The following is a 14580-nucleotide window of genomic DNA, read 5'->3' as shown; positions in this document are numbered from 1 at the left end:
TTGTCACACGGAGGACAACCAATAATTCTGGAAATTGGCTTCTGGGCACGATATTGGAGTCTTGGGAGTCATTTAAGTAGGCCTCGCCCCTCCCGACCTCTGTAACCTCCTCCAACTCTATAACCCTCCGCGATCTCTGCGCTCCTCCAATTCTGGCCTCTTGTGCATCCCCCACTTCCTTCGCCCCACCATTGGCGGCCGTGCCTTCAGCCGTCGAGGCCCTAAGCTCTGGAATTCCCTCCCTAAACCTCTCCGCCTCTCCACCTCTCTCTCCTCCTTTAAGACGCTCCTTGAAACCTATCTCTTTGACCAAGCTTTTGGTCACCTGTCCTAATACCTCCTTATCTGGCTCGGTGTCAAATTTTATTTGATAATCGCTCCTGTGAAGCGCCTTGGGACGTTTTACTATGTTAAAAGTGTTGTATTAATGTAAGTTGTTGCTGATTATTTTCTTGCATAAAAGTGAAATTACTTTGTTTTGGAATGGCTGTATCCTTTTGGCAAATTATCTGCCTGGGTTGATGGCCCAGATTGAAAACAAAGCAAGGAATAATCTTTGGGTATTCAGACTGACACACGTGATTAACACAATAAGATGCAGAGGATTTCTTCTGCTAAGTTGAATGACAGAAGTGGTACAGGGCTCGACAACCTTTTGTGTCAGTATTAACTAAATACCAATGATGTCAGCAGAGGGGCCATGTAACTTATAGAAACATATATAATCAGGAGTGTTGGAAAAAGTATTATTTGATCATTACATGTCGCTTTGGGCCAAGGAGTTGGCATCCATATTTTTGGTTTCACATTGTAGTTTGGGGTTCAAGTGACTGCTTCACTCTCAGTTTTGGCAACAAATTGAGTGACTTGTGGTTTAGTAATACCTTTCCACCCAGCTGTGCTCTCTCATATTATTTATTTTAGTTTCTTTCCACAGTTACAAAACCTCATCGACCACTGCATTTCTGCACCAATAAAACTGAATGAGATTATGCCTGAAGATTCAGAATGTATGGTATTTTAAAAATATCTCACAGTCCAGACTCCATGAATTTTCCATTCTAGTCTTATAATATCTTGCATTTCAAAATATATGCGGAGCAACACTTGTTTGAAAATGTAACAGGATCAAAACCTTCACATCTCTGAAAACCAATGAAGGTCTCCAACATGCCAATAGTTGATTCCAACATGAAAATATGGTAGTATAGACTTCAGATCCTTGCAATCTTGTACCAGGAGTCTGATTTTGTCACTTAGATTGAAATGTGCTTTTGAATTACAGCCAAAAATGGATGTACAAGTTGTAATCAACAATTTATTAGATGTTGTACATGCAAGCAAAAACCGAAACATCAGCTCTTTTTGGAATGAACACCCTGAAGCTAAAACTGTCAATGCAAATGCCTGCGTTTACTAACTTAATTAGCTGTTGGATTGTGCTTGTCTTTTGCTGTGACAGTCTCAAGGGTGAATGGTGCTACACTGTTAATACACCCAGCCTAGTGGTGGGAAAAATTTGTACTTTATACGCTTATTATAATGGATACCAGTGTATTTCCCAAGAGCAGAGGTCTGGGAGTGAGCAGGGGCTCGGGTTTGGGGCAGGCTGGGGAGCGAGGCAAGAGCAGAAAGCAGGAGGCCAAGTGAGTGAGTACTCGGTGGTGGAGTGCGTGGGGAGCCAAGTGTGGGTAGGTTGAGGAGTAGGTAGAGCACAGGCAGACCGCAGAATGAGCAGATCACAGACTGGCAAACAGCAATTTGACTGTGTCGTATCCTGAAATTTTCCAGATGTGATTGGTCTGCGCTGACCACGTAACAATAATATCACATGGTTAGCACGGACCAATTTGTAATAAGCGCTCCACAATCCTAATCTCCACAGAACGACAACCCCACCATCTTACATTCTCACAGCTACAAGAGTTGCAGGATTGTAGACAGTATAATTCCATCGATCAACAATATTGATGTCGCTGATTGTTTTATATATACATTATTTACAGCAAAGAACACCATTTTGTAAACACAAAATTGATAAATCAACACAAACAGATCTTGATTTGTTGAATATCAATCCCTGTACAAACATGTGACAGTGCAACACTGCGATACTCCAGACAGCACAGAACTCTTCTGTGTATCAAATAAACTAAAAGCACTCCTGCAACATTGAAGAAGTTTTGCAAATGAAGCTTTGATGATATTCTGAATGAAAAATAACTTTGTGAGAGGTGATTGCAGTTCTGTGTGCCATGGACCGAATGAAGAGAAAAAGCAAATTGATGTTTTTTTCTTAACAGCCTGTGTTTTTGTTTTACTCTCTCTCTCTCTCTCTCTCATTCGGTTAATTTTAAATGAAAACATTTGTCCTTAAACAGCAAATGCTTGATGGTGCCATCTGTGTTGGCCTGGAGGAGCCTGCATTGCAAGGCATGAGCTCGGCCACAATGAAGCTAAAGCTGAATGAAAGAAAGACTTCCATTTACAACCTCAAGATGTCCCCAAGTGCTTCACAGCCAATGAAGAACATTTGAAGTGTGGTCACTTTTGCAATGTAGGAAATGCAGCAGCCAATTTGCACACAGTAAGCTCCCACAAACAGCAATTAAATAAATGACCAGATAATCTATTTTAGTGATGTTGGGGTTGAGGGATAAATATTGGCCAGGACACCGGGGAAAACTCCCCTACTCTTCTTCGAATAGTGCCTTGGGATCTTTTACATCCAGCTGACAGAGTAGACAGAGCCTTGCTTTAACATCTCATCTGAAAGACAGCACTTCTGACACTGCAGCACTCCCTCAGAACTGCACTGAAGCATCAGCGTGGATTATGTGCTCATGTTTCTGGAGTGTGATTTGAACCCATGACCCTCAGATTCAGAGGCACAAATGCTGCCACTGAGTCACAGCTGACAGTTCTAATTACCTACATATATGTGCAGTGTTAGCCTCGGCTACCAGTACCATAGAATCCACCCTGTTTATGTTGCAGGACAGATTCCACAATGTAAAAATAATGGCAAATGCTTGATTGTTTTTGTCGCTCTACTTTCTCCAACGGTTTCTGTGGACCAGCGATGAAAAATTGCTTTGCAGGTCAGCCTGGCTATCCAATAGCCAGAAAATATGGTGACCCCAGCCTTCAGTGATTTGTGCTGTGATTAGTGCTGCTTTCAGAGGCATCATTAAAAACTACTTTGTTTTCGGTTGATTTCAGTGCCTCCAAAGGCAGCGACCGGGAAGTAAATAACTTAGTTGTTCACAAAAATGTATCTTGAGGCATATTGGCTGTAAAATCTTCTAGTAGTCAGCTGCTAATGTTTATAAAATTGAAGACCTAAAGAATGAATTTACATAATTGTGCTCCCATTAGGGAGCCTTGTCCACCAAAAGTGCACGTTGAGAAACCTTGGGTGCACACTCTGTGATTTTCTGTCAACTAAAATTATTATTCCCGATATGGACTCCCAGTGAGCGAGGCTGCCTCCTGGGAGCACAATTTTGCAAAATCAACTGTCGTAATGGCACCACTTAATTAGTGTGCACTGGTAATTGATAGCGTGAAGGGCACTGGCATGCAAAATCTGAAACTGCTGTTGTGGGAGGGGGCGGGGGGGGTGGGGGGGCAGTGGAGACATGGAATGGAACAAAAATGACAGTATCAATTAAGAAAGAACTAACTTGCATTTATACGGCACCTTTCATGCGCTCAGAATATCCCAAAGAGTATCACAGCCCATGATTTCCTTTGGAGTGCAGTCACTGTTGTATTGTGGGGTCGATTTGCCCAAAAAAAACTCGTTAATCTGTTTTTGATGATGTTAGCTGTCAGCACACTCCCCGTTCCTTCTAGAGAAAGGGTTTTGCGTTTTTTTTTATGTCCATCTAAATAGTTTAGGATCGATCTTATCCCTGGTGGAAATCACGGCGACTGACCTGCTGCGATCCCGCTGCTTTCCCGTGGCTTGCAATGCCAACCTGCTCTTTTGAGCAGGGGAGCAGGTAGCGGGGGTCCTGCTTTAAATATGCAGATTGGGGCCCTGATGATGTCATCAGGCCCTGACTGCAATTTTAATCCCAGGCCTGCGCGGGGAAGCCACAGCGGGGCCAGAAGAGGCCCAGAAACACGAGGAGATTTATTATTTTTTTTTTTTGGTTTCCTTGTGGGTCCGGAGGATCAGGAGTGCTCCTCCGGGCCCCACAAGGGAACCTTGCCCCTGGGGACTTGTCTTTCCCTCCCCTGACTGCGATGCCCTATCGATAGCCTTTCCTAACCACTTACCCTGACTAACTAAATTAGTTAAGGTGGTGATGTTCTTTGGAGAGGTAAGACTCAATGCCATAGAAGTGAAGGACGTGCATTCAATTCTCCTGACTTGACTCAGTTTCTGATCAGAAGCCAACATATCTGCTAGCAGGAGGAAGAGAAAATTAGCAAGGAACGGGGTAGCCATTGGGGCTGTGGGGCTGTTACTAGTTTGGGAAGGTCGGGGGAAAGGGAATGAGGGCTGTCTGGGCAGGGGTAGTCTACACTTCCCTCGTGGGGCTCCTCTTGGCCCCACAAAGGAAAGATTCAAACTAACCTTACAGGGCTCCCTGCGGTGGTCTCACCAGGTTTGATGGGGCTGCTGCTGAAAAATCAGCCGTTTTAAAATTGCAATGGATCGGGGACTGATTTAACTGCGACGCTTTAGTTACCCCCCACCCCGATTTTCCCCGGGAAGGGGCGAGTTAAAACTGCCCCCCAAATCTCTACAATGCTGTGGTAATACAAAATTATTGGACCCGGAATGTACATGCAAATATAATGAGAAGGCAGTGAAATGGCCTGTTAATAATAATATGGAACCAATGTGCACAGAAAATCAGAACTGATGCTGCATCCCATCTTAAGAATTGACCCTAGTCTCATTTCTTCCCAAAAGGAATCTTCCAGATCAGAGTTTTGAATTTATTTCTCCAGCAAAATTTTTCCACAGGGACAAAAATTCAATCTGCTGGTTTTTTTCTCAGTCTCTCTGTGAAGAAAGTCAACATTTAGTCCTCAAATTGTGAAGTGCTTTGCAGTGAGAAACGTGACTGTACAAGTGGAACTCCTGAATTTTTAAACAAGCCTTTGTTTTTAAAATATATCGTAGGCAGAGGTGCATTGCTGACATTGGTGGAGCTATCTACCAGTCTTCATCAACATGCAGCACTGCGTTCAAGTTATTTGATTTGAAACAACGCAAGGTCCCACAAACAGCAATGTCATAATGACCAGATCATCTGATTTTTTAGTGATGTTGGTAGAAAGATAAATATTGGCCAGGACACCGGGGAAAACTCCCCTGCTCTTTGAAATAGGGCTGTGAGATCTTTTACGTCCATCCGAAAGGACAGACAGGGCCTCAGTTTAACGGCTCATCTGAAAGACGGCACCTCCGACAGTGCAGCACTCCCTCACTACTGCACTGGAGTGTCAGCCTGGATTATGTGCTCGAGTCTCTGGATTGGGACATGAACCTTGGAGTGTTGGAAAGTGCAACTGTGTTACTTTTCTCTTACTCCCACAGAGATTTTAAATTCTTTTAAGATTCAAGTATAACAGTGCATTTTGATGTTTGTTAATAATTGGGAGGCATAAATGGGAGATCATGGAGATCTGAACAGTCTGCAGTACATGTTTTGTCTCTATAAAATTTATGAGATCAGAATAACATTGTCCCATGGAACCCGCTATTGTCTTTTTTGACACATATGGCAATGAATAGAAATGTTGGCCAACACAGCAACCATATCCTTTCCTATGCCTGGATGCCATCAGTCTGCAGGCAAAATATATTCGGCCAATAAAAACAAAACTGCTCGTTCTCGTCACCCTATATAAGTATTGACTGAGGATAAAGATTTCTGTGTTTAACTCACTGCTGTCTACTGTTATAATGACATCACTTCACATTGCATTGCCCTGATCTGCAAGTAGCCTTATTTTGACAGCTGACCAATGTTTCAAAGTTCTCAAATCATAGCAAATTTTATTTTCTGGTTATTGCAAACGGAAAATACATCAGGTAGGATACCTGTCCTCAATTCCAAGAACGCTCGTCATTGCAGATCTTGATGCATCTTGTTCATTTGTCACATTTACCTGGAGAAATGCTGATGGAAACCAACTGCCATTTGTTTTTCATCGATCCCACCAGATGGAGACCTCAGGGCCATGGCTATGTTTCAATCTTGCTTCAAAGAGTATTTTACCCTCCAGTATGTCCCATTTATCCTCAATTTCTGGATCCCGCACGCCCTGGTAAAAGGGTCACATTATGAGGACAGGTTGCATAGAATAGGCTTGTATTCCCTTGAGTACAGAATATTAAGGGGTGATCTAATTGAGGTGTTTGAGATGATTATAGGAGTTGATAGGGTAGATTGAGAGAAACTATTTCCTCTGGTGGGAGAGTCCAGAACAAGGGGGCGTAACCTTAAAATTAGAGCTCGGCCGTTCAGAAGTGATGCCAAGAAGCATTTCTTCACACAAAGGGGAGTGGAAATCCGGAACTCTCGCCCCCAAAAAGCTGTTGAGGCTGGGGGGCACTTGAAAATTTCAAAACTGAGATTGGTAGATTTTTGTTATGTAAGGGTATTAAGGGATAAGGAACCAAGGCAGGTAAATGGAGTTAAGATACAGATCAGCCATGATCTAATTGAATGGCGGAACAGGTTCGAGGGACTGAATGGCCCACTCCTGTTCTTATGTCCCTATACCTTATCTAGCTGATGGACAGCAGGCAACCTTCCCTTAGACTCTGGTCATAGCAGCTCTGCAACCAGTTGCTACCAGGTGTGCAACACGGCTTGGAGATGACTCTCCTTCCAAATTTCCGCCTGCCCCTCTTTCCTTTGGGAGACTCCTGATCTCCCCTGGGTGTTTCCCCACAGAAATGCAGCTGGAAGCAGCAACTCAGCATGGTGGAGGGACTGACAGAACTCCACGGTATGAGACATTGGTGCTTGGCTATGCCATGCCATGCCAAAATAATATGTTTCTTTAATATGTGCACCATAAGAAGTCTCCAGACATGTGGTACTCCATTTCATGGTGCATGGAATATGCATCAACACCCTTCAAAAATCAACTGATTGATTTGCTGATCAAAATGTCAAATAATCAGAAGAATATTTACACTACAGCACGAGCATGCAACAGTTTTCTTTCTCATAGACAGAGACTCAGTCCAGAATATGGTTTCTCCGAGGGGGTGGAAAGATATCCTGGCACCACATCTCGGTGGCCGATTCTTCATGTGAGCTTAAGACAGTGGGTTATCCAACTGTGGGAGGCATCCAGCTAATGCCAATCACTTAGCACAATGAGCACACTTTCCAGCAGAAATCAGAATTGGGCAATTTAACCCCCTGCCCCTCACATCTGAAGGCATTGAGTCCAATTGCAGCACTGCTACCACCTCCCTGGTTGAGTTGAGATCAGCCAACTCACCACTGGCCAGGGGCCTTCCTGTTCTGTATAACTCAGTGCCACAGCACACCATGCACCCTGCTAGCCATTGGGGGAAGCTCTCACAATCCTTAGTACGTCCAACACATTCAAGCAAAAAAAAAACCATTGTGAAATCATCAAAGGTATCAATCATGGCAAACTTAAACTGTGACATGCTTCACTGATAACATCCAAACATTTCCAAGAGTCGGCCTTTCAGAGTGTGAAAGAGTAAGGCAGTCAACAAATATATCAAGCTCTGTTCGATTATATATTTTAAAAGGTCAACAATTTATTCCTCAAAAAACCTAAATCGTAGTTAACATTCTAAGAAAAAGAAACTTGGCATGTCTGGAGATGTCAGCAAAATTTGCAACAAGACGCAATACAGATTGTGGTATCAGCTGGTTTAGAATAAAGGGAACCAACAGCTGAAATAAAACAAGCAAGGGTGGGGAGCTGAAGACTATATCCTGACCAAAGGTTTTCAGTCTGAATTCAACACGTCTTTTTAAAAAATCATTCTTGGGATATGGGCGTCGCTGGCAAGGCCAGCAATTATTGCCCTTCCCTTGTTGCCCTTGAAGAAAAAAAGGTGAAGGTGATGTTAATGCCATTGAATATCAAGCGAAGGTGGTTGGATCTCTCTTGTTGGAGATGGTCATTGCCTGGCACTTGTGTGGCGCAAATGTTACTAGTCACTTATCAGCCCAAGCCTGGACTTTGTCCAGGTCTTGCTGCATACAGGCATGGACTGTCATTATCTGAGGGATTGCGAATGGAGCTGAACACAGTGCAATCATCAGTGAACAGCCCCTCTTCTGACCTTATGATGGAGGGAAGGTCATTGATGAAGCAGCTGAAGATAGTTGGGCCTCGGACGCTGCCCTGAGGAACTCCTGTAGCGATGTCCTCTGTACCTATTTGTCCCAATGTAAGGAATCTTACAACACCAGGTTATTGTCCAACAGTTTTATTTGAAACCTGGTGTTGTAAGATTCCTTACATTTGTCCACCCCAGTCCATCAACGGCATCTCCACATCATGTCTATTTGTCCCAGGAAGACAACAGCAATTTCTTCAAACAAAGCACTACTTTCTTGAACAATTAAAAGGACAGTGTTGTAAAGTCAAAGCATCTTGTGGGACATCTTAGCTTATTCTAAATGAATAGGACCCTAATTAGTGATCAGTGGACCACGGATGCAATTGTTTTACTGCTTGTTTTTTGAAAAAAATAATTTTAATAAATGGCACTTAAAAATGTAAAGAAAATGTGTTGAAATATTAATACTGCATCAGATGTAGCAGCCTGCTGCAGGATAGATTTGCCAGAAGTACAGGAGTAGTTTTTTGGATCAAGTTATTTCATTAACTGAACCTACATGGAGGCAATAACGACACTTTTCAAAACAACTTTTCACAAAGAACTGAATGGATTTGTAGGAGGGAATGGGTTACTATTTCAATAATTGGGGAGCTAACCAAATTCTCAGGTTTACGGACAAAAGAGCACTATCCCTCTCGCCATCATGAAAATAAGTTCATTTTTGTTGCATCAACTGTTATTGGGAGTAATTTTGACTTTGTGCGATAGCGTAAAGCGGGTGATAGTGAATCAGCAGCCCTTGCCAGCAATAAGAATGATTTTTACATCTCTCCCCATTTGTATCCCCATTGACCTCAATGAGAGATGTAAAACAGGCTGCTGATTTTCTAACACCTGTTTTACACCATCGCACAAAGTCAAAATTACCCCCATTGTGTTTACAATTTAAGAACTGTTTTCCGGGAAATTTAGATGGCCATAATGACTTTTGCAAATGATATATGGTGTCCTGTTTCTTCAAATTGCATTTAATGTGTGGGGGATACAGACCAAGTTAACCCAGCTTTGAAAACGATATATAATTCTCTTTGGTGATTTCAATACTCTTTTAACTGATGCCAGTTTGTCCCCATTTGTATAAAACCCAACCATATTATCAGTGAATGATTGTAATTAGCTTCTACAAAGTGAAAAGGTTACTGTCAAGAAGTGAGTACAATGGCACCAAGTCGGCACAATAAGCAGTGTGTAGTAAGACACAATAATGATTCTTCTAGCTGTCCTTTCCCTCTAGATAATGGTAATTAAATGCAGCTACTGCTGAATCCTGAGGTTTTTCTTCTCCAAGAAAGCAAAGAGCTGAAAACATACCTTGACTTTTCATTCCCCCTTTAATTTTGAGTTTGTCTTATTCAAAACACTCGCATCAATTTAATTCATTATTACCGCACAAATATATATATATATACACACACACTACTAAATTTCCATCCATCAGCTCAGCAGCGACGATGGGGCTGCATATGTACATATATATATATACACACACATATATACACATGCATATATACGCACACATATGTATATACATATATACACAAACACACATATATATACATATACACACACACATATATATACATATACATACATATACACATACATACACACATATTTATACATATAAACATATATATACATATACACATATATATATATATATATATGCATACACACCTATATATATATACACACATATATATACCTATACATATACACCTCTATATACACACCTATACATATACCCATACATATACACCAATATATACATACACTTATATATATATACACCTATATATAAATATATACATACACATCTATATATATACACACATATTTATATATATATACACACACACACACGCGTCGATATATATACACACACACACCTAAAAAAATATATATATATGTATATATACACACACACACATATATATAAATATACACACACACATATATATAAAAAGTTTAACAGGCCATTTCAAAAGCCTCATTGGCCATTTCTCAATATTGATTCCACTTTTGTTCTCAGAAGCAATCTCCCGGTAATATGGCAGCTTCAAAATGGGCTGTTACAGAAACTGGGGCAGGAGAAAAATGGCATGAAAGGGCAACAATGCCTTTTTCAACCAGTTGTTAAGTAGAACTTGAACTGGCGCTCACACTATTGTTCAAATGCAACAGGGAGAGAAGGCAGATAGAGGCCAAGTTGAATCACGTGCATTAAAAGAATAGCGCAAAATCAATAAATGATCAACAAAATCGCATGTATTGACAATATTTGTTGGCTTCTGTTGATAAGATGTTCAAAATTACACACAACAGCTGGAACTTTTCACTTCTGCAATTTTTCACATTTATTTTAAAAATCATGGGCAGATGAATTAAGAGGTGGAAAATTCCATTCAATATTCCTGAGGGAGCTCAGTAATAATTTGTATATGGTTACTGCAATATGTAATTAAAAGCCATTCCGATGCAAATTAGGATTTGATTGACCTTGATGACAATGACCTGTGTTGCCTGGAAACTTTCAGGGAATGGGAGCAAATGGCATCCAAATGTTTATCTTTACCACCTTTGTCACGGAACACCTCTCCCTATATATGTACAAGTGCCGCCACCAAGGTGTAATACCATACACTTCTCTATATTACATCCCATCCACCATTCCTTGGTGAACTTCTTCAAAACCATCTAGCGGGTTATCAACCTCTTCCTGCACTGGTGAGCTGGTCGCATAGCTTGGTGCCTCCAGGTTGCTTGTCTATGTTTCCATACAATGTACTGTTGTTAAATTAGTTTGCACGCAGATAGCCTGGCATTTTCAGATCGAACATAGCTCATGAGAGAAGATTTTGCTTAAGCATGTTGGAGAAACTCTTGTGTTCTCCTTTTAAAAAGATCAGCAAAGTGCACTCAAACTCCATGTATAAGTGAGGCCAAGTTGCTTGCCTTCACCTTTTAATTCTGTCCCTCGAAAACACGCCATTGGCTCTATCCGTCCAAAGAAGCTTTTTTACAGTTAGTCACTGAGCTGACACCTCACTCATACAAAGCTCCTTGATGACTAGTTAAGTCCCCAAAGGTTTCTAATAACTAAGCAAGATTGTAAATTGCACTGAAAACAAAGATTCATGATTCATACCACCCATGAGGCATGTTGTCAAGCATAAACTCCGTAGAGTCTTGAGCTATTGGAAGGAGGTTAACAAAAATGTGTTGTCCATTACTATTAAAGGTCTCATTCCCCACCCCCGCCACCCCCAACCCTGTAGTAAAATGTGCTATTTTGTTCCAGCTCTAAAAATGAAGATCAAAGAAGTCAAGAAGGAGAATGGAGATCGGAAAATCATACCACAGAAGAAGAAAAAGCCTCTGAAACTGGGACCCCTCAAGAAAAAGGACCTGAAGAAGTTGACCTTGTACATTAAGAATGGTGCAGACTGCCCCTGCCACCAGCTGGATAATCTTAACAGTAACTTCCTCATTATGGGTCGCAAGGTCAACAAACAGAATCTCCTGACCGTTATTCACAGGTGGGACAAAAAGAGCAAGGAGGTCAAAAAAGCTGTGAAGAAAATGAAGACTCACGTGTGTCCAACATTCCAGGGTGTCTTCAAATGATTATCCGTCTTGTTCTTTCAATCAAACAACGTCTGAACTTGCACATGCTTTTTCAAAAAAAAATGTTTTAAACTGATTTTTTTTCTATAAAATAGGATGTCCTCTTTTTTGAATTTTGATTTTTTTCCCCCCCTTTTATTTAGATTCTGTGCGTAATAAAAACGATTTTTTGTTGATTTCTTTCTGTTAATAAATACGATAGTGTAGACTATTAAGCCAGAGAGAGAAATAAATTTAAAAGGGAGGTATCATGGTGAATTCCGTGGCTTTTATGCTGATTCGATGGCATCCAAAAATGTTCAGACAGATAGAAAAGTGGGTCACGTTGTTACGTTGAGTGACAAAGATCCTTCAAAAGCGTGAGCAGATGGAACTGAGAGGGAGGAATGTCGTTTGCAAAATTACAAAAACTGATCAAGCCTTTACCACCCTCGCCTCCCCACGCCCCATTCCCGAATGTTAGGGTGGCCCCTGACAACCACAAACGGCACCCGTCAACAAACAGCACAGGCTGGGGGAAAATGTTGTTTGGAAATGCATTCCCGACCGGACCGTGAGCGATACAATGTGCTGAGTTCACCCCTGGAAATTTCAGGTCTACTCGGGATATGCACTGAATAGTCCGAAAACCACTGGGCGTCTGGTCAAAACGCTCACCGTTGCAGTTTAGGATTAAAAGCTAATCATCACTTCTTCCCTCAACACATTTTCCAAAAATTTTTTTTTTTAAATCCTTGAAATATTCATCAAATTTCACGTGCTGTAGAAATTGGACGATTTCCAAAGACTCCCATCTCCTTCTGGCACTGCAGCTTCATTACTTTAGGGACTGATATCTTTGAACCTCTCGAATGTTCACCTAGCATTAACGAGTAATTTGGAAAATGAACCTTGAGTATTGGACAAATTAGGAAACTTAGGAGAAGCTTCAGTAAGAACTAAGTTTTGTTTTTTGTAGATTTGAGAACACAAGTTAGGAAGGTTATAAGTTACACGCTTTTTAAGATAGGGCTTCATTGCTGTTGGTGTTTGCCACGAGATGCATTACATACCGGAGAATAATAGTCTTGTAAATTACAATTAAACGTCAGCAGCTTCTTCATTTCTTGTGTTTTTTGTTTTGTGCTTTTATAATCATTTATGACTTTTCTTACAGATTTACGTTTGCTCAGCAACGCAATGGTACGACGGTGTTTCTGTATCACACTGATTTCTTTTCATCTTTATTTTAATTTGTTATCATTTCATTTACTCAAATAAAGTTATCAAAATTAAGACCGTAGACACACAGCTTAAAAATGTAAGTGTGCTGCGTTTTTGATCGAAGTGCACTGTGAATATATCATCCTGCCATGACAAAGTATCTGAAGGACTATTGCTTTATTTTACTTATTTCAAAGAGTTTGGATAATTGTTCGGATTAAAGAGCTGCTTCCCTTTGTAGTTCCTTGTAATTAGACCCGCTTTTTAAAAAATAAATTGGTTCAAAAATTAAACTTTGCTTTATATTTCAAAATCCCCCGCCCCCCTCTCGCACATTGAGCTCGGTGATTTCAATTGCACTGCGATGGGGAACTGCCAAGCAGAAACGAGGAAATTGGACAGATTCGTTTTTTTGGCCACGGCTGGCAATGTGAAGAGAAGAGAAGCCAATTGGAAGGGGAAGGGGAACTCACCCGCTGTAGCTCAGTGTGGTGAATTCACTGCCCTGTGCAGACCATGGAAGGTCCGAGATTTGTTCTCTCGCCTGTGCTGAGGCAGCTGAGCTCGTCCCAGTCAAAAACCGAAGGAAACCAAACGCAAATTCCCACTTTCGATTGCCATCCAGCTTGGAAAGTGCATACTTCAGCTAAGGTGATTCCCTCCACAGTCAAACAGCCCCACAGACACTCACACATGAAGAAAGGCCACTTGGGCGATGCCAGCGCACTGTGGAGCTGCAGCTCACCACGAGTCACCATACACCAGAGAAAACAGGAGGAAGAAAAAGGGAAGGGGAGAAAGTAGATCAAATACCTTCTTTTTTTTTGGTGCGATTTTAACCCACAATTCTAACCTTGCCCTATGTTCACACGAGAATCAGAGAGGGTTGCAGAAATGCTTTATCAATCCGAAAAGGAGTTAAGCAAAAACGCAGAGATGAAATGATTTAATTTCACAACTCGAGCCTCACCACAGAAAGCCAGTCTCTGTGTCACATGGAAGCAGTTGCTCCATCAAGTGATGTCCATATTAAGTGGATCCACATTTTTCAGAGCAACTGGTTTTTCGGGTAATTCTGTAATAATTAATTGCATATGTGCCAAACAAAAAATGTTCAGAGTTGTTTAATCCTCTGTCTGACATTTGAAGGATTCATTTTAATCCATTCAATTTAACACAGCTGAAGAGGAAACAAAGTACGCAGCATTAAAGTGGGAGGTGGAAATGGCTCTGGCTATCCCCCCCAACATAGGTGGGCACCTACACCAGGTAATGCTAAGCTCACGCACATGCAATCTGGGATTCATTACACAGATCTGAAATCCAGTGCTGCTTTTCTGCACAGTTAAAATAAGTTGGGGAAAATTAAATAGCTG

The 14580-nt window shown here is 41.3% G+C and overlaps 1 protein-coding gene across 1 annotated transcript in view; it reads left to right on the top strand.

Annotated features, from left to right (window-relative positions):
- The window catches only part of LOC137335793 (secreted frizzled-related protein 1-like), a 91819-nt gene extending 78322 nt beyond the window's left edge, over positions 1 to 13497 (top strand). Inside the window, exon 3 of the mRNA XM_068001207.1 lies at positions 11676 to 13497. Coding sequence (XP_067857308.1) covers positions 11676 to 12001 — 326 coding nt within the window. The 3' untranslated portion in view covers positions 12002 to 13497. The remainder of the gene's footprint in view (positions 1 to 11675) is intronic.
- Positions 13498 to 14580: the final 1083 nt, after the last annotated feature.

Source organism: Heptranchias perlo, chromosome 20 (assembly GCF_035084215.1).
Source record: "Heptranchias perlo isolate sHepPer1 chromosome 20, sHepPer1.hap1, whole genome shotgun sequence".
NCBI lineage: Eukaryota > Metazoa > Chordata > Chondrichthyes > Hexanchiformes > Hexanchidae > Heptranchias > Heptranchias perlo.
Note: the sequence above shows the minus strand (reverse complement) of the source record. Positions and strands in the feature narration are given on the sequence as shown.